The 22,139-nt window shown below is 49.2% G+C and overlaps 9 protein-coding genes across 9 annotated transcripts; 4 read left to right on the forward strand and 5 right to left on the reverse strand.

Annotated features, from left to right (window-relative positions):
• Positions 1–109: 109 nt before the first annotated feature.
• LCP9604111_1844 (glycoside hydrolase family 16 protein) lies at positions 110–1,063 on the reverse strand (the record flags this gene model as incomplete). Its single annotated transcript, XM_039069255.1, has 1 exon — positions 110–1,063. The coding sequence occupies one exon, from the start codon at positions 1,061–1,063 to the stop codon at positions 110–112; it is 954 nt and encodes a 317-aa protein (XP_038931971.1).
• A 457-nt stretch (positions 1,064–1,520) lies between these two features.
• On the forward strand, positions 1,521–2,246 carry LCP9604111_1845 (uncharacterized protein; the record flags this gene model as incomplete). Its single annotated transcript, XM_039069256.1, has 1 exon — positions 1,521–2,246. One exon carries the CDS (start codon positions 1,521–1,523, stop codon positions 2,244–2,246), a length of 726 nt encoding a protein of 241 aa, XP_038931972.1.
• A 1,868-nt stretch (positions 2,247–4,114) lies between these two features.
• Positions 4,115–5,555, reverse strand: LCP9604111_1846 (acyl-CoA desaturase; the record flags this gene model as incomplete). The annotated part of the gene is made up of 4 exons (XM_039069257.1): positions 4,115–4,615; positions 4,668–4,754; positions 4,814–5,234; positions 5,302–5,555. 4 exons carry the CDS (start codon positions 5,553–5,555, stop codon positions 4,115–4,117), a joined length of 1,263 nt encoding a protein of 420 aa, XP_038931973.1.
• A 2,282-nt stretch (positions 5,556–7,837) lies between these two features.
• On the forward strand, positions 7,838–8,161 carry LCP9604111_1847 (uncharacterized protein; the record flags this gene model as incomplete). The annotated part of the gene is made up of 2 exons (XM_039069258.1): positions 7,838–8,028; positions 8,089–8,161. The coding sequence occupies 2 exons, from the start codon at positions 7,838–7,840 to the stop codon at positions 8,159–8,161; spliced, it is 264 nt and encodes an 87-aa protein (XP_038931974.1).
• Positions 8,162–8,817: 656 nt separating this feature from the next.
• LCP9604111_1848 (uncharacterized protein) lies at positions 8,818–9,743 on the reverse strand (the record flags this gene model as incomplete). The annotated part of the gene is made up of 4 exons (XM_039069259.1): positions 8,818–9,176; positions 9,282–9,317; positions 9,501–9,609; positions 9,690–9,743. 4 exons carry the CDS (start codon positions 9,741–9,743, stop codon positions 8,818–8,820), a joined length of 558 nt encoding a protein of 185 aa, XP_038931975.1.
• Positions 9,744–11,451: 1,708 nt separating this feature from the next.
• Positions 11,452–15,429, forward strand: LCP9604111_1849 (putative AT DNA binding protein; the record flags this gene model as incomplete). The annotated part of the gene is made up of 1 exon (XM_039069260.1): positions 11,452–15,429. One exon carries the CDS (start codon positions 11,452–11,454, stop codon positions 15,427–15,429), a length of 3,978 nt encoding a protein of 1,325 aa, XP_038931976.1.
• A 959-nt stretch (positions 15,430–16,388) lies between these two features.
• Positions 16,389–17,301, forward strand: LCP9604111_1850 (uncharacterized protein; the record flags this gene model as incomplete). The annotated part of the gene is made up of 2 exons (XM_039069262.1): positions 16,389–16,892; positions 17,047–17,301. The coding sequence occupies 2 exons, from the start codon at positions 16,389–16,391 to the stop codon at positions 17,299–17,301; spliced, it is 759 nt and encodes a 252-aa protein (XP_038931977.1).
• A 224-nt stretch (positions 17,302–17,525) lies between these two features.
• On the reverse strand, positions 17,526–18,227 carry LCP9604111_1851 (HHE domain protein; the record flags this gene model as incomplete). The annotated part of the gene is made up of 1 exon (XM_039069263.1): positions 17,526–18,227. One exon carries the CDS (start codon positions 18,225–18,227, stop codon positions 17,526–17,528), a length of 702 nt encoding a protein of 233 aa, XP_038931978.1.
• A 735-nt stretch (positions 18,228–18,962) lies between these two features.
• On the reverse strand, positions 18,963–20,531 carry LCP9604111_1852 (Sds3 domain-containing protein; the record flags this gene model as incomplete). The annotated part of the gene is made up of 2 exons (XM_039069264.1): positions 18,963–20,078; positions 20,148–20,531. 2 exons carry the CDS (start codon positions 20,529–20,531, stop codon positions 18,963–18,965), a joined length of 1,500 nt encoding a protein of 499 aa, XP_038931979.1.
• Positions 20,532–22,139: the final 1,608 nt, after the last annotated feature.

Below are 22,139 nucleotides of genomic sequence, written 5' to 3' on the forward strand. Positions count from 1 at the left end.
GCGGCAACTCATCTCACTCGCCTAGTCAGAGATACCACCTGTAGAAAGTAGGGGATGTGGGTATGGTTGATTTACTTTGCAGCGTAAATTTCCTTTTTCCTTCCTTCCGTTACATGGTATTGCCATCTTTGGAATATCCCCAAGCCCTGTCAAATTCATTCCAACCTCCAGGGGGCGCGTCCCACATGGCCAACTCACGAACCACTGTGTCGTAGTATCCATCGCTGGGCATGTTTCCCTGACAGACATTTCCTCCAACAGCGATGTTGATGAGGATCCTGAACTCACTCATCTTCCTTGTGCCAGGCGGCTTCTCGGCCCTCATGATGGGCGTGCCATCGATCAACCAGACCAGGCGCCCGCTGCCCGTTGTTTCGTCCTCATCCCAGATAAAATCGTACCTCACCCCTACCGGCGAGCTAATGTTGGGGATGGGGGTTTCGAGAACGCGATGCTTATTCCAGTCCTCGCCGTTGAAGTTGCCCCAATGCAGACAAGTGTGGTTGACAGCATCGCCGTTCCACGCTTCCATTATGTCGACTTCGCCATCCTCAGGCCACTTGAAGGGGTCTTTAGGCAGCAGCCAAAAGGCAGGCCAGATACCTCGGGCCACCGGCGCCGTAATCCTGGCCGATAGACAGCCCCGTGGTCGGCTGAGGGTCTGGTGACTCGACAGTCTGGCGCTGGTAAACTTCTGGGCAGGGTCGGGATTCCCGTGGTTGATCAGAGCGCGCACGATCACCGCATCGCCCTGGCTTGAATGGAATGAGTTATGCGGGCTGTCGGTATAATTCTGCGATTCATTGTTGCCCCATCCATGTTGGCCCTGTTCGTGGGCAAAGTTGGCAGATACCGGTACTTGAGGATTTAGATTGGGCTGCCAGTAGATCTGGGGTTGCGAGTGCTGTTCCTGATAAGCTAGTGGGGGCTTGCTAGCGGTCGGAATAGGCGGTGGGGGATTGTTGTACGACGGTGCTGGCTGAGGGTTGTCGTGATGGCTTAGTTCCGCCCAAGCCTTGTCTGCCTTATCGATAATGCCCTGAAGGGCCTGTCTGAATGGCATGTTGAGTACGACCTCGGTATGGATGTTAGGGTTGCACAAGTAGTGTACCTAGGCGCCGGAGAAAACAGTAAGCAAAGCTGACGTCATGTTGTGGATATCCCGAAAGGATCGAATTCCTCAAAATCCCCTTTCACAACCTTTCAACATCCTACTTGGGGAAATATTGCTCCTTTCTGAGACTGGACCGATCTAATCAGTGGACACGTTATGCCTCCATGGGCTAGACCAAGACTCAGATCGTATGAACTACCACCTGCTAAGTAGTTAGTGCCTCAGGCACCGAGAATATGCAAACCCTACAAATCTCTCGGAGCATCACAAAATTTCAAGATCCTAATATATGGCCTATCGAGTGCGCTAGAACTTAACGTTAGTCCCGTCATTACCCATTTTATTTCGAGATAATCAATATCATTGCCAACACGTGCCTCTCTGCTCTCTTGCAATATCCCCAAATATGGCAGAAGCATGCCATCCCCCGCCTGCAACAGAACTCTCTAAAGCAGAGCGCTTCAAAGCTACGCACCTCGCCGCGCGCCATGGCAACTACCACCAATATTACGCCAAGTTTCGGGCACCTACCGTTCCAGACGAGCGCCTTTCTATTCTCCCATCAGATATCCTCCGCGACGCGCGAGTCATAGACCTAGGCTGCAACGCGGGCAAACTGACCTATGAGGCGATAGCGCACTGCGGCGCGGCCGCCGCAGTCGGCGTCGATATCGACCCGTGGCTGGTCGAGCAGGCGAAGGCGGCGTACCCGGACGGGCCGTGCACATTCGAGCACTTTGACTTCGTGGATGCGTCCGCGTACACGGGTACCGCGCTGGGCAAGTTCGACGTTGTCCTACTGCTCTCTGTGACCAAGTGGGTTCATCTCAACAACGGGGACTCCGGGATGTTGACGCTATTTGCGCACATACAAAGCATACTGAATGAGGGCGGCTATCTCGTCGTGGAGCCGCAGCCTATGAGCAATTATGCGAGAGCTTCAAAGAAGAATAAAGAATTGAGAGAGACGTATAAGACGATTCAGATCAGACCGCCGTTTGAGACTGAGTTGAAAGCGCTGGGATTTGAGAGGATATTGGAAGTTGAGAGGGACGAGGAGGGGTTTGCCAGGCCCGTACATGTTTGGAAAAAAAAGTATCATAATACGATCAATGGAGATGGCTTAAAATGAGTCGCGCGAATTGACTTGCACCGGGAAGACGTAGACTTTTCGGTTGCTTAGTAGGTAATCAGGACGAAGTATATTTGACACAGTATTTACTAGAGAAGTGACGGGTTAAGATTTGTTGACAGGGATCCCAGAGCAGCATAATCCTTACATGGTTATTTGGAGACGAACCTGGGCTATTTTGGAAGCGAGATGAACTCTTTCTAGCTACATTGGAACCTGTCAACGGATATATGGCAGCCCTTTTTTGCCCAAGGAACAGGAAACAGAAATTGTAATCTTCATATCACTTTTCATGGGTTTGATAAAAGAAACAGAAATACATGAGTGGTTCTAGCTAAAATAAGCCAACTAAAAAAGGTTAAAAGAAGAGGGCCCTTTTTGATCAATCTCTTAAGGAAACCGGGCCCTAATTGCCTAACGAGTTCAGGAGTCATTTGTCGTCTTAGTCGAATACCAAGTCAACTCACGTTGACTCCATTCCGCAAACTTAGATTGATAAGACACACTGTCTCTTCGAAAAGCCTGATAATTGGCAACTTCTGTCTTAAGTTCCCATCTCGAGAGGGCCTTAACCATCACCAGTGTCCGGTCCTTGTAGCTTTTAACATGAACCACAAGTCGGACAATACTGTCCGTGTGCTGTGATGGCTTTGTTCTAGACTGACCAACGACGAAATTCGAGGCGATAGGCCATCCACAGTTGGAAGAAAATGGTAGCAAGTGCAGTGGAAATGATGCTCGCAATTGACATAACGATGATAACGCTATCTTTGAAATCTTCATCCATAGCGTGAGGAGAGGCGAGGTTGAAATGGGCACATAGAGAGAGGGAAGAAGAAGTAAGAACTAAGAGAGAGAAAAAAGCAGCCGAAGCCAAATTCGTCGCGGGCCATATTCTATGGTTGGCTTTGGACATACTTTGTGCTCATCATAAAATTCGGATTCCAGCAAGTATCAGCATCATGTTCACTTCTTAATATGACATAATCTAAAATCCAAAAGCACTATTCTGGATCTGGATGTGGTATGCTTTCTATCATACAATTCAATTCAAGAAGCGATTGGCATTGACATTGGCATTGGTATTGGCCGTCTGAAAGTCACTTTTATTGCCATTCATGGTATTTTTCAAGACTCGTCATTGAAGGGTCTCTAACCACCCGCCTAGTCGTAGGCTAGTAAGATATCCCAAATGCGTCGATCCATGTTGGTTGTGGTGTCTTCACGGCTCTGACTGGGAGACTGTTTAATTGTTCAGATTCCCATGAAGCCGCAAGTAACGTCGACATCCACCACGGGTCCCTATTTTAAGCCTAGATCGGGTGAGATCTGAACAGCCTTATGGTGGTAAATGATCTCTACAAGCAAACAGAGAGCTGAAGCCTATCAAACAGGACAAACATGGCAGGGTATTCAACATCTCTGAATGGCTTCATAGTGGTCGATCAGGTGACTTTATAAGGTGATCCGATCAACCAAGAATGGGTGGTATGCATTCACAATAGTACAACCAACCATTGATCTTAGACTACATATATGGCTTTATTTATGTCTTTTTATGGTTTTTTCATCTGCTTCTTCGTCTAATTCTTGTACTACTTTTTATGTGGTTTTCAAATAGAAAATGTACTAGTTCAGCACCACAGAAATACCATGGAGCATACAATAGCAGAGTATTATTGATTAATTATAGATTTTGAATATGACAGGCAAGTTGAAGCAATTTTATCTACTTCGTAATAGGAAAGTTATGAATTGGTGTCGGCCCCGGCAACTCCGGTCATAGAAGTGGATATTCATATTCTCGTGAAACTTGAAACTTGAAACTTGACAAATTGGCAAACCGATCTCTAATTACTTCCCAAAGATTAAACATAAACACCCTTTTGGTTGTTTTGGTGACGCCAAATCTCAACCTCACCACCACCGCGAATCACCCCAACCCGCATGGAAGAAAGCAAATTGTGGGCGGCATTGGAGTGAGTGTAGACACCACCGTTGAATATGGCAGTAGCATCCTTCCCAATGGCCGATGAAATGAGGGTTTTACCACCAGGGTGTTCCTTGATAAAGTCGGTCACGTCGTGAACAACACCGGCAATGGCAACTAGAGCTTTGCCACTCTGAGCTTCAGCAATGAAATCGTCCCAGTCGATAACAGGCAGCTGATCTAGAGGAACACCCCAATCAAGCTTGGCGCGCTTCTGGTCGAGCTTCTTCTGTAGTTGTTGCACACGGCCCTTCTCGATTTCGTTGGCTCGGAACTCCTTGAGGTTGGTTGCCAGACCGAGCTGCTTCCACATCCAGATTGACCACTTGGTAGGATCGTACTGCCACCATTGGATGGCATTGCGGTAGTCGGAGGGGAACTGGTCAGAGTTTAGTGGATGCAAAGTAAATATAAGGGAACAATTTTCTTACCTCGTGGTGGAAGTTGTGGTAACCTTCGCCGAGAGTGATCAGTGCGGTAACGACGTGATCGCGAGGGGAGTTCCTGTCATCGAATGGCTAAAGCGTGTCAGAGCGAACGGAAATATGACAAGAACAGGATATGGACAATGACTAACCTGCTCACCCAACCAATGGGCGAGAGAATTGACGCAGAAGGTGGCTTGCTGCACAAACGAGAACCGAAGAATGCCAGCATATACAAGACCACCCTTCCAATCACCCCATCCCAGGCCAGCAACGAGCATAGGGAACAACATCCCGAAAACCAAGATGACCGATCCATAATGCTTGTGCTGCCAGACGACGACGGGATCCTCGTTCAAGTCGGAGATATCGGTCCTGCCTTTGTTCTTTGGGTTTTGGTTCAGAACCATCCACATAAAATGCGAATACCAGAGGCCCTTCATGACGCTGTATGGGTCCTTCACTGTGTCGGTCCATCGATGGTGTGCCCTGTGTTTACTGCTCCACCACCGGATCGACCCTTGGACGGCGCCACCGCCGACGCATGCAAGGAATATTCTGACTGGAAGGACACTAGAGATATCAGATGTTAGTCAATGCTTCATCCGAAGCAACTAGGGTGAGGCAGTAGCAGGCTTACGCTTCGTAGGATCGGTGCGCCCACAGACGATGGTAGCCGGCAGTGATGCCCAGTCCGGTCCAGAAGTAGTAGAGAATTGCCCAAGCAGCAGTGGCTGCCCTCAGCGGTGTGTAGCATGCAGCGATGAGGCCACCGACGGGTACGATCAGGATGAGGGTTGTGTTGACCCAGTTGACATGCTGGTACCAGTTACCGAGTGTGACAGGCTTCTCGCTGATATGCTGCTTTCCACCACTTGGCTCGGGTTTCGCCATTGTAGTAGTGGAGACGAGACCTGTAGGTCTCTAGTGTTTATGAAATTGTGGGGATGGGAGTGATGGCTGCGAGATGAGAATATTTCAAATTTGCGGACCCTGGATCCAGAGACATTATTTAACATAAAAAACCGTCTAGCTATCTCATGCCAATGGGTCAATCGTCAGTTGCGTTGCTCCCAGCAAGAAAGTGTTGAACCGTTGGGAATGTCAGGCAATGCGATGCTTAGGGAATTTCTCCGAACTCTCCCACCCCAGCCCTAAAATCAGCACCGAATGATTCGTCATTGCTGGACCCATTATTAGTTAAAAGATTTTCCATTTTCATAATTGATGCTTAAATCATCATCAGAAATGGGGAGTCCGTCGTTCGCCACTGATCGGAACTGATCCACTCATCTCGCCGGACATGACGAAAATCATGGAATCCAACGTTAAGTCATGATTTTTACTCAACGGTTTAGATATAGGTATCGTATGGTCGGATAATGGTCAGGTGGTAGACTTTGCTACGAGTTGTTAGAAGTCCATGGTAGCCTAGGTGATAACATATCTAAGTGATCTAGTTACTTCCATTGAACAAACGATGGATGATATATTTTCAAGCAAAACATACAAAACTTACTCATCCGGACTTGTTTTGTTTTTGATGTCCTTGTTTGTCGGGCCTTCAAATCGCAAGCCATTTCCTGAGCTTGTATAGAACTTCGGATTTTCCCAACATACAGGATCTAGTTCCATGGCGCCCGATATCTTGCGCACATACACGCATGCGGTTGTTAATTAGGCTCGAAGGACCCCTCCTAATTCCCCCGCGGAACATCATCTAATTTGATTTAACACATAATTGCTCGCACACTACCTATACTCCGAGATGCAAGTGGTCGAAGTGAAGAACAAGAATCTTCTGAACTAAAGATCACAGTTGGGCGACCTGACGTGGTGATAATTCCATTCTACATCTCGGGCAATGTGACAATTGGCAGCAAACCTGTCGAATTGAAACGGCACTACCATACAATATGTCCTTTGCTGATGGAAAGGGAGGAAGGAAAACTAGGAGCATGGGTTTTCAAGCTCGGATAATAGTAGGCCTTCTCTGCCCTTGATTACCTTGATCACCACGGAGATTGCTTTTCTTTTCTAGTTTACCCGTTGAAATCTATCCTCGGCCTACTTTATAGCCTTGATACGTATTATAGGCCCTAGGATGCATCGAATGCGCTTCAAGCGTAAGCACGTGATGTTAGAGGCCCCTCGCCTCGCACCGCCTGCGCATATTCCCTTTTTGTATTGTTCACATCAAATACTTTTTATACCATTCTAGAAGCCAGCCCTGGCTTTGAAGCAGCGATGGAACCAAGCCACGAGACATAACAAGCAATGAGATCGCAATCCACGACTTACGAGGAAAAGCCAAAGAAAGATACCCAGCAAGCAATCAGTTCTACGATTTCGGACGGAGCCGAACGGACAATTCGATCATCAGAACAAGATCTTGTTTCAGAACTTAGATCCGACAGGGAAATATTGCCCATTTCATCTTGCCGTCAAACAGGCACGTTGAACGCGTGGTTGTGGAATGGTCCATAGTGAGTCCTAACCATACCTATTGTTACCCATTCCTAAGTATCGATAGATCCGGTCAAATATAGAAAGAGTAGTGAAGAAATTTCAACGGAAGATTTCTCCTGACCCGAGAGCACATCTGTTAAAATGGTCCGATATCGACCACTCAAATGCCGCACCATGGAACCGTGAGTCGGGGTATCCGGATGACAAAACGAGCATAATAGTCTGGATTGCGTTGGGAAAGCTTGGTGTAGATAATGGATTCATATATGAAATGGAGAGTGGCCAGGACATGAGTCTAGATGGCCGTGAGGGGATACCTTTTTCTGGTAACGGAGGGGGGTTGGCAGTGTTGTTGTTATTACACATGAGATGTGACATTAATTAGAATATTTGGACCTGGATATGGTGAACTAACCCGGCAAGGAATATGATTATGCCCCTTCGAAAATATTAGTTAGTTAGTACATACTCCGTAACTAACTAATCAGCTTTGATTTGATTAAGTGGGGATCACGTGAATTGTCGGGGATGAGCGGGAGGCTCAAACTCTAAAGAGGGTTAGGCCCACCTTCCCGCTCCCCACACTTGTTGGTTCGGTGGATTCGGCGCTTTGCCGAAGGATCCAGAAGCGAAGAGACAGAGACACGACACGGCCTGGATGATATTGGTCCTGAAAAGCGGAAGCAAAGGATGGAAAACTATCAACAATGCGTTCACTCCTCAACGCTGGGTCTGAGACTACCGCAGCGCTGCTCGGTGCCATTACCTTTATTTTGCTCAAGAACCCCAGAGTCATGAAGAAACTGAAATGCATCAAGTCGGCTATCTTGAATACAATGGCATTTGATCGGATCGAAGGTCGCTTAATAATTACCAATATCTTTGGAACAGCTCATGGGTAAGCCTTTAATATATTGGGTGTGTTGGAATCGATTGTTTGCTGATCATATGCATAAAGGCAATTTGGAAATAAAATTGTTCTATCCGCCACTTACATGTCGAACCTACGAGAGTTGGTTGACAGGGATTGACTCCAATGCCTTCTTGAGAGGACGATCCGATTCTTGCAACATACGGGGTCTGGTTCGCCATCCCTACAAGCTGATATGGAGATTCTCACTGAAATCTACGGACATATCTTTACACCTTCTATCGGTTCATAAGCGTTAGAGCAGCCAATTTGGTTCTTCGACTGCGCTCCTTCTGAGTAGTATCGGATAATTTCTTTATTCTCCACGATATTTGGTTCAAACGCTCGAAGCACACTGCCTGTCTTTTCTGATTCTCTGTTTTCGAAAGGCCAGGAGAAGGAAGAGAGAGGAGGGACTACAAATGTATTAGACTAGTCGACTGCACTCTGGAAAATAAGAGTCCTGGCAAGTAGGGTCAAGTTACCGCAACCATGCTCCTAAAATATGTGGGCTCTATCAGATATGTTACATGACTACCCTCTCATTCTACAATACTAGATTTACACTACTAGCTACATCAACAGTTAGGGATATCCGAGAGTTGACCCAGTAAATGATAATTTAGTAACGAAGACCATCGAGTTCTCAAAGAAACAAGAATCAACATCCCGCACAAGCAACTAGACAGTGTCACGCCAATCCTCAAACTCCCGTGTCGTCAGAGGGAAGACCGCAACGTTGCTGGACGTATCTCCATCGTCCCCTTTGAAAAAGAACTAGACGGCGTTACGTCCATCTTTAGTTTTAAGAACCATCCTCTCCGCGACTTCATCTGGAGATTGCATATTGCCGAAACCATAGGTCGGTTTGCCACAAATGGTGCCAATCACAAGCTTCGCCAGTTGATACTTGCGGAGATTAGACGGGACCTTTTCCCTTCGTCGACAAGTTAAGATAAGCGACTTCCACTCTGCGCTAGGCCAATAAATACGCTGGATATCGGGTGCAGGGAGAGACTCCAGAACCGAGTTCGGGATAGTGATGTGAATAATGACAGTCGCGCTATATATGCTGCGGCGTTTAGCATAGTAGGCATAATATTCGGCCACTTCTCGCTCAAAAGCAAAGTAAATATCTGCGTGTCGTCCCGAGAAATCAGTAGGTGGCGCGGATGTAAGGCATGAAAAGTCAACGCTGCTATCATTGCCGAATAGACTATCAATCTAAGCTTGGTCAATACCCTTGTATAGAGTTTTGTACCCCGGTGCATTTGCAGCTGCACTTGTTACAGCGGGAGACAAAGCAGTTTCGTGTGACAACCAAGGTACCACCGATATCGATCGTCATCCAGGTCTGGAAGCTTCCCGCTGACTAGCCATATCACGCCTACGAGAAGCTTCTTGTATCGCCCGTAGCCCCCGGTGTCGTAACTGAATAGTGTCCTGAACCCAGAACTTACAAGTTTCGGTTAGACGGATATGTTGAAACTTAGGATCCATAATAGCCTCCTGAAGCTCGCGGTTGATGTGGGGGTCAGCGGGAGATGTTGTTCTTCTTCGTCGCTGGATCTATTCAAGCGTCGTTTATGAATTCGGCGGGTGCCATCATATAGAGGAGGGCTGGCCAGCCCTGATGCCTGCAGATTTACCGCATCGTCAGGGGTCAGAATACTTGCCCAGTCATCCCTGGATATAAAAGACATCGTGGATTTTTTATGCGTGGATGAATATGTATGTAGTGTGAGATTCCAGGTCGTTCTTGAATAAGAAAGAGTACATTTGACTAAATAAAGAATATAAGAAACTATCTGCATACAGCATAATGGGGATCATGTGACACCTTCCAGCAATGAAAATGCCTTCAATATTGGAAAGCATCTACTACTAAGCCTAATTAGGAAGTTATAGCTCCGTGAATATAATGAGCCCGGGCGCGCTCAATTAAAGCAATTGGTCAAAAGTTTATAGGAAGGTCAATTTCACATTTGTAAAAAATGAGAGAGAAGAAAGACAACTGAAAAGACATATGAAAAGACTACCGCGGCAACTCCCCGGGGCCACATTGATAATTGTCAGATATCTAGTGTTCTCACCTCAACAGGTAACCAGCCCTCACATTTTTCTACCAATACTGCTTTGCTACTGATGGTATTAGATAGGAAACGCCGAGATGTATAAGCTCGAGGTTAGTTGTGGGAAGCATGGATTAGATGGCATTTTAAGGACCTGAAATCCGTGGATTGGCAGCCCACTTCATCACCTCAGAGTTAATAATTATTTCTATACTCTCATATCTTAAACAACTATTCAATTTGAGACAAGATACGCGATAGAATTTGTTGGACCCAAACTATGAATACATCCAATGTCGACAAATCAACTATAGAGTCGCGTTGGCTTCGGCTCTTTGCCACAATTTGAGCCAAATTCGAAGTCTCGAATATCGCCAGTGAAAAGTGGTATCTGACAACTTAGTAGCGATTACAATGACGGCAGAATCACATTTCTGTAGCCAGCTATACATGTACCTGATACGCCAACACGTATTCGACCACCTCTGCACGCTGGAAGCTGATTCGATTCATGCGCGCAGCGCGAGGCGCTTCAAGGAAATGGTTCTTTAGGGTTCCCAAGACTCACTCCTCAGCATCACCAAATTCATGTCCGATGAAGATGGGGAAGGCTCCTTCACCCGAAAAGGCTGGTAGTGTGACAATGCAAATAATGTGCGCAGTATGAGTTGATCAACATTAATATATGCGTACAATACCAGTACCCTATACGGGTTATTTAAATATCATCGAGACTTTGGCTTTGGGTTGGCTGATATCACCTATGGGTTGGTCTTGTCCGACCGCCGGGTTTTGGACGACGTGAATACACAAATGGTAGTCTTGCCGGTTGTCATGGGCCAAGACGTGCCGCGAATGTCCTACTGGCATATCAGAGGAACAAGGTAGTCGGGAATCTCCAAGGAAGATGTGCAAATGCATCTGGTCGTTGAAGCTTGCGGTGTAACATTGAATTAAGTGCCCAGTGTGAATGACGTCGATTTGTACTCCGTAAAGAATTGGGTCGATGGCAAGCCGAGGAAATATTTCCTATTGTCACATCTCCACTTATGTTTCAAGACACAAAGGGGGAAGAGAAGATCGTGTCCAATAATAGAACTCCAAAGGGTTGTTTAGGGAGATGCTTACCTAACCACCTCGAGGACCGCTCTTTCGTACCGCATCGGGAGACTTGTTTATGGCTTGCCCCGCGTTTTCTCTCTTATTTATGTATCATAAAGTAGGCCTGTGAATAGTTACGAGACGACTGCACTTTTTCATTGTTGCATTCCTTAGCGTGCGCTCTTCCACCCCTTTGGTGGCACGCGTGCCTCCCGAGATTCCATCGCATGAGTCCGCCATGTCGGCCTCGTCGCGCAGCCAGAGCTCCTCCCCCGATATCCTAGGTCCTCCGGGCGATGCCCAGTACTTGATCTCATCACCGATCAAACCATTCGCAGGGCGCCAAAGCTGGATGTCTCCTATGGTAGCGAAATCACGGACTCCGGCCAAGCGACCGCGACCGCGCGGTAGCCTCAGTCCCGCAAAAAGCGCGCATTCGATTCAATTCAAAGATGTCATACTCCCCGGGTCGCCAGCAATGAAGTTTAATGGTGGTCGACAAAGGTCACTCTCTCCGGAAAAGCTTCAGGAGGGAAATGTCAGCCCATGGCGCATCCGACTCACGCTGGAAGCGACACAAGACGAAGATGACGAGAACCGGGGTAGCCCGTCGCGCAAACGATTAAAGCCCTCGGCCATAACAACGATGATACCATTAAAGGATGAGAGGAGTCCATTGAAGGAGAAAACGCAGTACAAGAGGCGAGGGCGTCCTCGAAAGTCTGACATTAGTTTGTCCCCGTTTGCTGCGCGTACCCCTCGCCCTGGACATACACCTGGGCCGGGGAATACACCTGGACCGGGGCATACTCCTGGACCACAAGCTGGTGACTCTCAACCACGCAAAAGAGGTCGACCACGGGGCACGCCCAGGCCCAAATCACAGGATTTCCAGTTGCTGGGTGACCAAGCAACGCCGACTATCGAATATGACCACCACTTTAGTCCGATGGATATCGTTCCAAATAGTGATGCCCGTCACAACCAGCAATTCAGTCCAATGGACACCACGACCAATGAAACTGGCTTAGGCCAGCATGAATACAGTCCGATGGATACAATACCTAGTGATGCTAGTCTGGGCCACCGAGGATTCAGCCCCACAGATGCCCTCACTAGTGACGCTAGCCGAAGCCAACAACGGTTCAGTCCGACGGATTCGTTTGCTGGAAGTAATGCAAACGCCAGTCCCTTGAATCTCATAGGGGATGTGGAATCCGATGACGACTCTTGGGGGAACTCGGAGATATCAAATGCAGAGCTTCTCCATCCAACAGAACCCAATCTCGACAATACTCGCCGTGATTACGGCCGAACGAGTTTGGAGACACCTGTTATCGGAGCTACGGAACATCACTTTTTGGATGATGAGAATATCCACTCCACGCCTTCTAAAATGCCATCACCGACACGCGAGAGAGCTATGTTGTCATCGAGAGCTTCTCGTAATACCAATACCGCTAGCCCCCAATCGCGCACATATCCTACTCCGACCCCCACATCTTCGCTAGCCGATGAAGAAAATCAAACCCGACAAGCCGACTCGGATCATTTCACAAGGACGGAGACCGACCATGCTGAAACCGATCCCGTTGAAGATCCCGCGGACGAGTACGATGAATTCGACACTATCATGGAAAGTGAAGGATTCACTATGATTTCCCTTGATACGCTCCCGTCAGCCAAGCAGCACGGATTCGGCTCCAGCGCTACGACGAACAGCGGTCCCAAACCGAAGGAAGTCGGAGAACGGTTGAGACGCAAACTTCCCGGGACGATCCAAGATCTTCGAGGTGATTCTCGTGCTGAAAAGGCATCCAGTCCAGTCACTACGGGCCTAGATTCTGGGCTATACAAAATTCCAAGCACCCATATTCCGGAGAAGTACACTGCACATGCGATCGAGCGGCAATCCGTTAACTACGTGAATGAGATCGCCTATCCTGAGCTCCCTGCCGCATCGTCTCCTGCCAAATCAACAATTGTTCCAAAGAAGAGGACACTCACCAGTTTGGCTAAACTTGTTCGACTTAGCTTGGCCCTACAAGGTCCCTTTAAGCCGCAACAAGACGAGTGGTCTGGTAAGAGTAATGCCCGTCACAAAAGACGTCGGTTGGAGGGTGTTTTTAGCACATTCAACGCTGAAACGCAGCGGGAACTCCGAGCTGCTATGGGGCTAGGACAGGAGCTTGCTATGCGCCGGATGCTCGCCGAGGAAGAGAAGGCTGCGGCTATAGCAGCAGATCATGCGGCTGCTCGTCGTGAGGAGGAACGTCTCGAGGAAGAACAAGGAGAACAGGAAGAACAGGAAGAACGTCAATATAATGGCTTCAATGACGAAGAATCGGAAGAGCAGGATCAGGATCGACCCTTTGAAGACGAGATCAAGAAGCAGGAGCGGTACATCCAACCGTCACGTTCCAGTCTCAACAACTTCATTCAGCAAAGCCCGGTGTCCCCCCAGAAGGCACAGCGGGAGGCACAATGGCAGCTTGAGCGAGAAGCAGTCAGCCGCCAGGCTCAGACGGCTGCAAACTCACAATCCGTCGTTTATATTGATAGCGATGATAATGCGGCGGAAGAGGATCGGGGCATCGAACCTGAACATGAACAACGATTTGAATATGAGAACGGAAATGAGTTTGATGAAGAGCACAACGATTCTGCACCTGCACCCGTGCCAGAACCAGCGTCAGAACCAGCGCCATATGTGCCCCAAGACTTTGAGCCCGAGCCCGAGCCCGAGCCCGAGCCCTTGGAAGATGAGGATGATGGTTATGACGACATTTGGCAACTTGAAGCGAATGATCACAGCCATGTCTCACAACACGTCGAGGATGATGATGTCCGGTCTCATCCGAACCCGCTTGCACGTCCTTTGGGCAATATTGCCCCGATTTCCGCAGGTAAAGACTACCTGAGTTCATCTCCTTACCCTACCTCAGAGCAGAATTATGTAGCGCGCTTCGGACCGTCCAAGGTCCGCGAGCTCCGTGAGCAAAAGGTCGATTTGTCTGCTTTGCTTGCAGAAGAGGATACACCAAACCGCGCACGGTATTACAATGGAACGAGTACGCCTCGTTTACTCGCCCGCCCGTCAGGGACACAGAATTCACCAATCAATAATTCTGTCATGAAGGATCCGGTATCGCGCACTCCAGCGCGCATTCGTTTACAACCTCTCTCCCATTCCAGCCCGGATACTCCCAACCCACGGATCCACAGTCCACAAATCGCGTTACTTGATGGGAAGAAATCTCCGAAGCCTATACAAAGCCCGCCTATACAAGAGCAGTTGGAAGAAGACTACGACAGCAGCAGCGTTTCTAGCGCCGCTCTCGGTCAATCGGAATCTGCCAACGTGGATTCTGCCTCCACCCCGCAACCTCGTCAGCTCAACAAAGAGGAGCCAGGATCATCCTGGTTCAGTAAAATAACCAGTTTCACCCCGCAATGGCTGAAAGCCCCGACCCGTGGCCGAAGCTCGAGTGTTAGTACTATTCCGGAGGAAGCATCTGAATTCGAAGATGAAGAGGAAATGGCCAGCATTGAATCTGCGAAGGAGCTTGAGGGACATCTCCAGGATGAGCCGCTCTCAAAGCAAACGAGCCAATCACCGGCGAGCAATTGGAGACAGCCATCACCATCCCAGTCTCCCCAGATCCAGCAAGATCCTCATCCTACCGTGGAAGAGGAGGAGGTTCCGATGAATGAGAGAAGTGTTTCTCGGGACCTCCGAGAAGAAGAGCAGCCGGTATCTGGGCGTGGTGTCTCGCAAGATCCATTAGAGAACGAAGATGTAGAGCCAGTGAACCACCAGAATGGGGCATCCCCAGGGCCACGACCACTTGCTGTCTTCGGATACTTTTCCGATGAGCATTACGCCGCGCTTTGTCGTATCTACCGAATTGCCAAGCGATACCCCGAGCACTTTGAATATCACGATTCTCCAGGGCGGGCTGCCATCATCGGTGATTGGATATGGACCTCCGATGGTCATCACGGGGTGCCCATCACAGAGATTCAATTTGCCATTATCGATCGCTTTGCTCAGGAGCTTGCTCGGGCTGATATCCAATATGGTGGCAGCGGACAGATCGATTGGACAGAAGCCGATCTGCATCGGAGACTCATTAGCATCATTATTGGCGAGCAGATCCGAGAGGAAAGAAAGGCCAAGGCCAACCGGGGTGCTTCTGTGGATACATGGCGATGAATGTATATTTCTTTTGCCCACTTCTTTTTGTCTCATGTACATTTTTTGGATATCCGATGAGCATTTGGCGTCATGGTTTTGTTTTGAATACGTCTGTTCTTGTTATGATTATGATTCCCTCACGGTTATTGGTTAGGCTTGTGTGCAGCATTGGGCTGTTTTGGAGGGTTTATTGTGCCCGTAATTACTTTAGGCGTCTTTCTCTATTCTCTAGCCTTGTCAGTTGGACATGAATGTGGGACTGTATACTTCCAAGTTTGACCAAGTGCGAAAGTACCAAATCCCGCAAGGGGATCCTTGACTTCAACTGCGAACACCATGTGTATATTGCATCTGGAGCACATGGATCCAGCCAACTATGGAGGTCTGCTGCATCGAGATCCCTTATTTCCCCGAGTATCTGACAGAGTAGGGATATAAACATTAATCGCATGAGTTGAGCTCAGTCCAACTCATTGTACTTCCTTCGTACCCGCTAGTCAACGTCAGCGTCAATCCAAACCCACTTTGTCTCCTCCTAATGAAACAACTGTACAACCAAACCCTCAAACTGTCAAACCGTCCCAGAAGCAAACACAATCTACATTGAAGTCCCGACCAACCCTGCAGTCCTCCGCCATCTAGACCAACCACGCCAACCCGCGCTTCCTGCACGATCGTATACTTCTCGCGTGGGCAGCCAAGCAGAAGCCGGAGAGCCTCGCAGTCCCCACCTCTGTGCGAGGTTCCTGCGAGGTGTCCCTGCACGGGTTCTCGCCCTTGAGAGTCGGTCTGGCTAGATCGCGAAGTACCACATGGGAGGCGACACCGGAACATTTATAAAAGCAAGGGTTGGTAGCAGCGAATATGGGCAGCAGACCGTTCCCAGAGACGAATATCAAGTAACGTAGCTCTATACGTCGCTCATCTCATCTATTCCTTTCCCATACATATAGTCTATGTGTGTCGAGATCCCAACCATGTCAGTCTTCACAATCGTCTATCGAGCCCTACCACCGCTACCGCTCCCCTGGAAGCGCCGAACAAGTCTGAAAGGCAAATCCCCCGAGCTGGAAATCCATATTGATGAAAAGAATCCCGGCTCCTCAGACTCCGACATCAGTCCCCACGCCGAAGACCAGCACAATGGAACCGTCTTCATGCACCGTGACGTCCACGGCCCCGTGCAGGTAGCGGTGAAGACTCACGCACACCACAACGCACCCACCCCCCAATCACTATCATCCACGCCGGACAATATCCCGGGACCGGCGTCGGGCCCGGCTTCCGAGTGCCGGGTGCACTATTCCAGCCAGGCGCGTCCGACGCGCGCCCAGCTTGATCGCGCCGTTAGTTGGGCGAGTATTATCCGCAGTCGGGACCGGTGGACGGCCGAGCAGGAGAGGGAGCTTGTGCATGCGAAGAGACAGCTGGGGAGGTGTCAGAAGGCGTGGAGTTCCGAGCAGGAGGTGTGGTTGACCTATGTATGTTGGCGACTATTTTTGCTTTCTTTTTCTTTTTTCTTTTTCTCTACGTTACTATTGTATTGTTCCATGCAATCGAGTTCGATATCACATTTCTGAGTCTGAGTCCCGACAGGAGAGATAACGAACTATGAACTAATTTTTGTCGGTTCAGGTCCAGGCCCTCAGCGAAGAAAAGGAGGCCCATAATGGGTTTCTGTCTATGCGGCACAGACAGCAGGACGATGAACAGCACCAGTTCCGTAAGGCGTGGAAACGGCGGCGATCTTCGTCGGGTGATGATGAGGTGCAGCAGTCTGCGATCGAGACTGCGAATCGATTGGGGAGGCTACGTCGCTTGCAGCGTTATAGTTATTCAGGGCAACGGTTGGGCGCGACGGGATCGACAGTTTTGGCTGTGGAGGGATGATTTAATGACGACATGGTTTCTAAGTGTAGGGTTGAAAAGATAGAGGTTAATTTGTATTGTTCACAATTCTGGAGTATTCTAATTAGTAGTTGAATGGATAGAATGGACTGGCATATCTAAATCTAGTTTCATATCATATCAGTATCAGTATCAGTATCCAATATATCAGAATTCCCTAGACATACTCTCACAAACCCCCTAGCGATACAAACCTACGAGCTCTTCTACTTCCCATCAGGCCACTTCCTAAACAAATCTGCCAACAAATCCACCGGCGCCGCCAGAAGGGCAGCAGCACTCTCGAAGAACGGCTCCGTAGGCGCCATCGGATGCGCCCTCGACGGAACAAACATCTTAATCCGATCCAGCGACTTCGTCAACCCAACACTCTCCTCTTTACTCAGCAACTCCTCAAGCCTAGGCAGATCCACATCCTCCTCATGTCTCGCATGAATACCGAAATCGCGCATAAGGCCCTGCAGCGTCGGCACGAAGCGCGGGTCCGTAGACGAAATATCCTGGAACGCTTTCAGCTGGTGCTTGACGCCATGATGCTCGAGTCTGTTTTTATCGACGATGCCTTGGCCGTCTGGGAGGGAGTCGATCAGCGCCGGGTAGACGACGAGTTCCTCGCCGACGAGGTGGCGGGCTAGCTCCCAGGTGAATTGGTTTTGGAAGCGGGTTTGCTCGTCTGGGTCTGTTGAGATGAGAAGTTTGCGGCTGTGGGCTTCGAGTTCGAGGTGGTCGTGTTTTATGGCGGGGAGGATGCGGCTGTGGAAGTTTGGGGCTGCGGCGTCTTGGCTGAAGGCTTGGAAGGTTGGTCTGATGTTGCCGCTTATGAGGGGATTGGCGGTTTCGGCTTTTGCTCGTCGTGTTGTCATTGGTTTTGGGATGGGGGTGTGGATGGCGAGGGCGCGCCGGATCATGAAGATAAGATAGAAGGGTAGAAGGGTGGTTTGGTGCTTGGGATGTTGTTTTGCTGTAGTTTTGGAAATATCTGGAGAATCCGCTTAATAGAATAGTTATAATAGTCGGTGATGAGTTCCGTTTTTGTCATGATGATGAGGTGGATACTAGCCCTAAGTCGATATCAGTATAGAACATCAGCCAGTCCATGCCCCAGTTGAACCTACTATTCGACTCCTGGATAGTATATCTTGGGGGAGACTCGGAGTTGTATTGAAGGTTAGTTTGATGGAGGGAATCCGAGGTGGTTGAAGGCAAGATAGCCCTAAAGGGTTGCCCTCAAGCCTGTCATCGACACAATTGCCATCTGGGGAAGAAACACCGGGGATAAGCTGCATACATCCTCCTCGCGAATGGCCGAGACTATGATATAGATTGACAACCGCCTAAAACCAAGTTACAGACTTGAAAAACAAGGTATCCGTGTAAATTGTACTGCCCAACATAGGGGCAAGGAACCTAGAAACGAAGTGCTATGCGTGTTCCCCAACGCCCAGCGGGGCGAACATCAGTCCGAAAAAGAGAAAAAGAAAATAGTCACAGAAAAAGAAAAAATTCAAATCCCAAACTCCTCCGAGGTCCATCCCTCACAGCATAGCTAATATGATCAATAAAGGGTAATCCATGACCGCGACCTGCGGTAAACACCATCCATCCCATCTTAACGTACATCCGAAATTTCATGCGCGTATCCCTCAGTGATTGCGGGTACGCTTGCGACTGCGCTCGCGTTCCATGGCCGCAGGCTGGAACATCTCGTAGCCCGGGTTGTAGACGGTAGGAGTCCAGTCGACACCCATTGGGGCCGCGAAATCCGGGTGCAGTTGGCTGAAGATGGCAGGATCTGACGGGTGACCATCGACCTCCTCTGCGGTTGGAAGAGGTGCCGCCACGAGTTCGACTAGAGATGTGTCGATCCAATTAGATGGTTTGGCAGCGAGGCGGCTGATGCGAGCGCAGTCGTCGTCAACTTCCTCGTTCATCAGGGCAGTCAATGGGGGCGCGTTGCCGTTGGGTCGCGCGTGGTGATTGGAGAGGACGTGGTAGGGGAGGATCGGGCGGGTGGCGGGCTTATCGGCCAGATCAGCCAGGGCGCTCAGAGCACTGTGCGCGGCGGTTGTGCGGGTAGATCGGGTAGCATGGAAATTGTGACTAGCCGTGCGCATCATATCCGCCGCACTTGGGGTGCCGTTATCTTCGTGGCCTGTGCCCTCGGGTGTCTCATCCGCGTCGGTATTGTTACCATTCGTCACCGCGCCGGTTCCGTGATCTGGGCGCTTGGATGTAGAGAAGAAATGGACAGCCGCCAGGTGTGCCTGGTTTGCGTGTGCGTTGAGTTCCTTGTCGGTGAAGAGCGAGTGAATCGAGTAGGCGGGTGCCACCTGCTCCTTTGCGGCCTCGGTCTTGTTGCGCTTCGCGGGGGTAGCATCGCCTGCGTCCAGCGCAGGCGACCCATTGTCCTCGTCCGGAGCCTTCCGCTTGCGCTTGTGCAACTCGGACATGAAACCGTTGCCCAACTCGTCGAGGTCAACGCGGTGACGGGTGTGCCGAGTGGTCTTGCGGTTGCCGTGGATACCACCAGGGCTGGCAGGGTTCGTGATACTGAACTGGTTGGGGTGGAGGAGGAGGGCATTCGTGTCGGCAATGTCGAGCTGCTCCTTTTCACGCATCAGACGGGCGCGCTTTCCGGAGATATTCTGCACCAATCGCTCTCGAAGGGTAGCAGACAGATGACGGAATTCTTCTTGAGCGAAATAAGTACGGAAATCACGGTCCCGCTGTTGTCGTTCCATGGTGTTGTTGTAGTTATTCTGTATAAGAAAAAAAAAAAGTACTGATTAGCGAAAACTCCTTATAGATGAGAAAAATAAGCAACTCACCATGGCCTTAACCAATTCTGCATCCCTCCTCTCCTTGATCTCATTAACATCCTGCACAAACCTGGAATACCAGGTTCCAGCGAGGCCAGCCATCTCTTTCGCAAACTTGCTGCCGCCGCCAATCGTCTCCTCAATGAGCGAGGCAATGCTCTCCGCTGAGTCCGGGAGCGGTCCCGTCACGTAAGGATCAGCATTGTTGATCAGAGTCATGTCACACTGGAGGGCGTGCAACTGCTGGCGAAACTGGATGTCCCGGTTATTGCTGAACTGACTCGTCAATTCCTGGAGCCGCTCCTGGAGCGCAGTGCGTCGCTTGTCGCGTTTTGAGGGTGCGCCGCCAGCCCCGCCGCCAGGGCTGAGGGGCGGAGGGTTCGGGTAAGACATTGTATGTGGCGAAGGTGGGCGAGAAAGAGTGGTAGATGGCATTAAGTTGGTGAAGGAAGATGAGATGGGAGGGGTGGATCACGGTTGAATTGAACGGCAGAATGTTTGGCCGCCCCGGAGAATAGACAGTGAGGTAGGAGATAAGAAGAGGAAAGGGATTTCGTACTAACTTAAGAGAAGTATTTGGAAATATAATAGGTAAATACAATGGATTCGTATATATTATCCGTTTTCCCATTTTCTATTGTTGTTTGTTCTGATATGTTCCTATTGATGTTCCTACTAATGTTCCTCGCAATTGATCACAGCTATTGTACCTTGGATATCTATCGGTAACTAAGCTAGCGAATATCCGGCAGGTAATACTCGAAAATCAAAGGGACTGACTGTATTCGACATATCGAAACCTGCATACTACCAATCCATGGGCTGTATACGGCGTGAAGACCAGGAATAGAGTTCATCATCGCCATACAAAAGACCAGTATCCGCACCTGGGTAGAGCACCTCAAGTTCATCTTTAACTTCTGTGCAGTTTCAGTTGAGAGCCACATGTATCTCTCCACTCTTCCCGCATTCGCTAGGCCGCCTCCATATGTACCTGGAGTTTCTTCGTGTTCATTTCCACAGGGATATTGCCCATACCCGATCTCCATGTCATAGTAGCTGACAGTGTGATCAGTGAGATCATCTCTAGGCTCCAGATCAGTCTGTAAGCCTGGTGAGGCAGTGAGTGATGCTCGGGGGCCCTACTATATATTAAATTTAGGGCTGAGAGCACCATTGCTTGGATATTAAACTATTTTGAATCTGTAAAGATACTGAATTATATACCACGCTACTTATGCGCCCAGAAAAACAAAGTGGAGGTGGGTGAATCTTCATAGGGTCTATAGGGTAGACTGTTGTAACTAGTTTAGTAGAGACTTAAACATGATCACAGTATGGCTATCTCTGTATTAGACTCGCGCCGTGCACCCCGCTCTGGTCAATGTTGCTCTAAAGTGAGGTATTAGTCTCTTTTCCCCTCGAATACCTTGCTCTCATTCGCTAAGAAATCTGCACTGGCCTGCTAAGTGATAGAGTTCCCCTCTTTTAACTCAAACTTTCCGACGCACTCAGCTGTATGTACGCTGTCATTCTCGAGCCCTGGCACTGGCCTTAACCAATGATGCTGCGTGGTGATACCTGAAGGAGATTACGTGTTGATCTATCCCCCAAATGGTGAGTGTAGTATACATGAGCTGAGCTCCTTCGAGAAATAATCAAATAGGCGCACGCTAGTGCACAAGCTATCACAACCCTAGAGATATTTTCAAGTCACAGCCAACGGACTTTCAGCTGTATGCTAGAAAGCCCATCAGTATGTGTGGCCGTGGACAGAGCCGCATTTTGAGCCTAGTTCGTAGGTCAGGAGCCCCCTTTTGGATCCTGTCAAGATATAAATAGGGACTGGGTTCCCATGCCGCTTTCTCTCTAATCCAGTGCCCCTAAGAGCATTTTGTCTTCGGTGGCTTTTATATCTTCATTGGACATATCGCCATACCTCCGGCAGGACTTCTACGCACAATGGCGACTCTAATTGTGGGGCAAGCAATAACCGATTCG

The sequence above is a fragment of the Penicillium roqueforti genome (genome assembly GCF_015533775.1).
Source record: "Penicillium roqueforti strain LCP96 04111 chromosome Unknown scaffold_02, whole genome shotgun sequence".
NCBI lineage: Eukaryota > Fungi > Ascomycota > Eurotiomycetes > Eurotiales > Aspergillaceae > Penicillium > Penicillium roqueforti.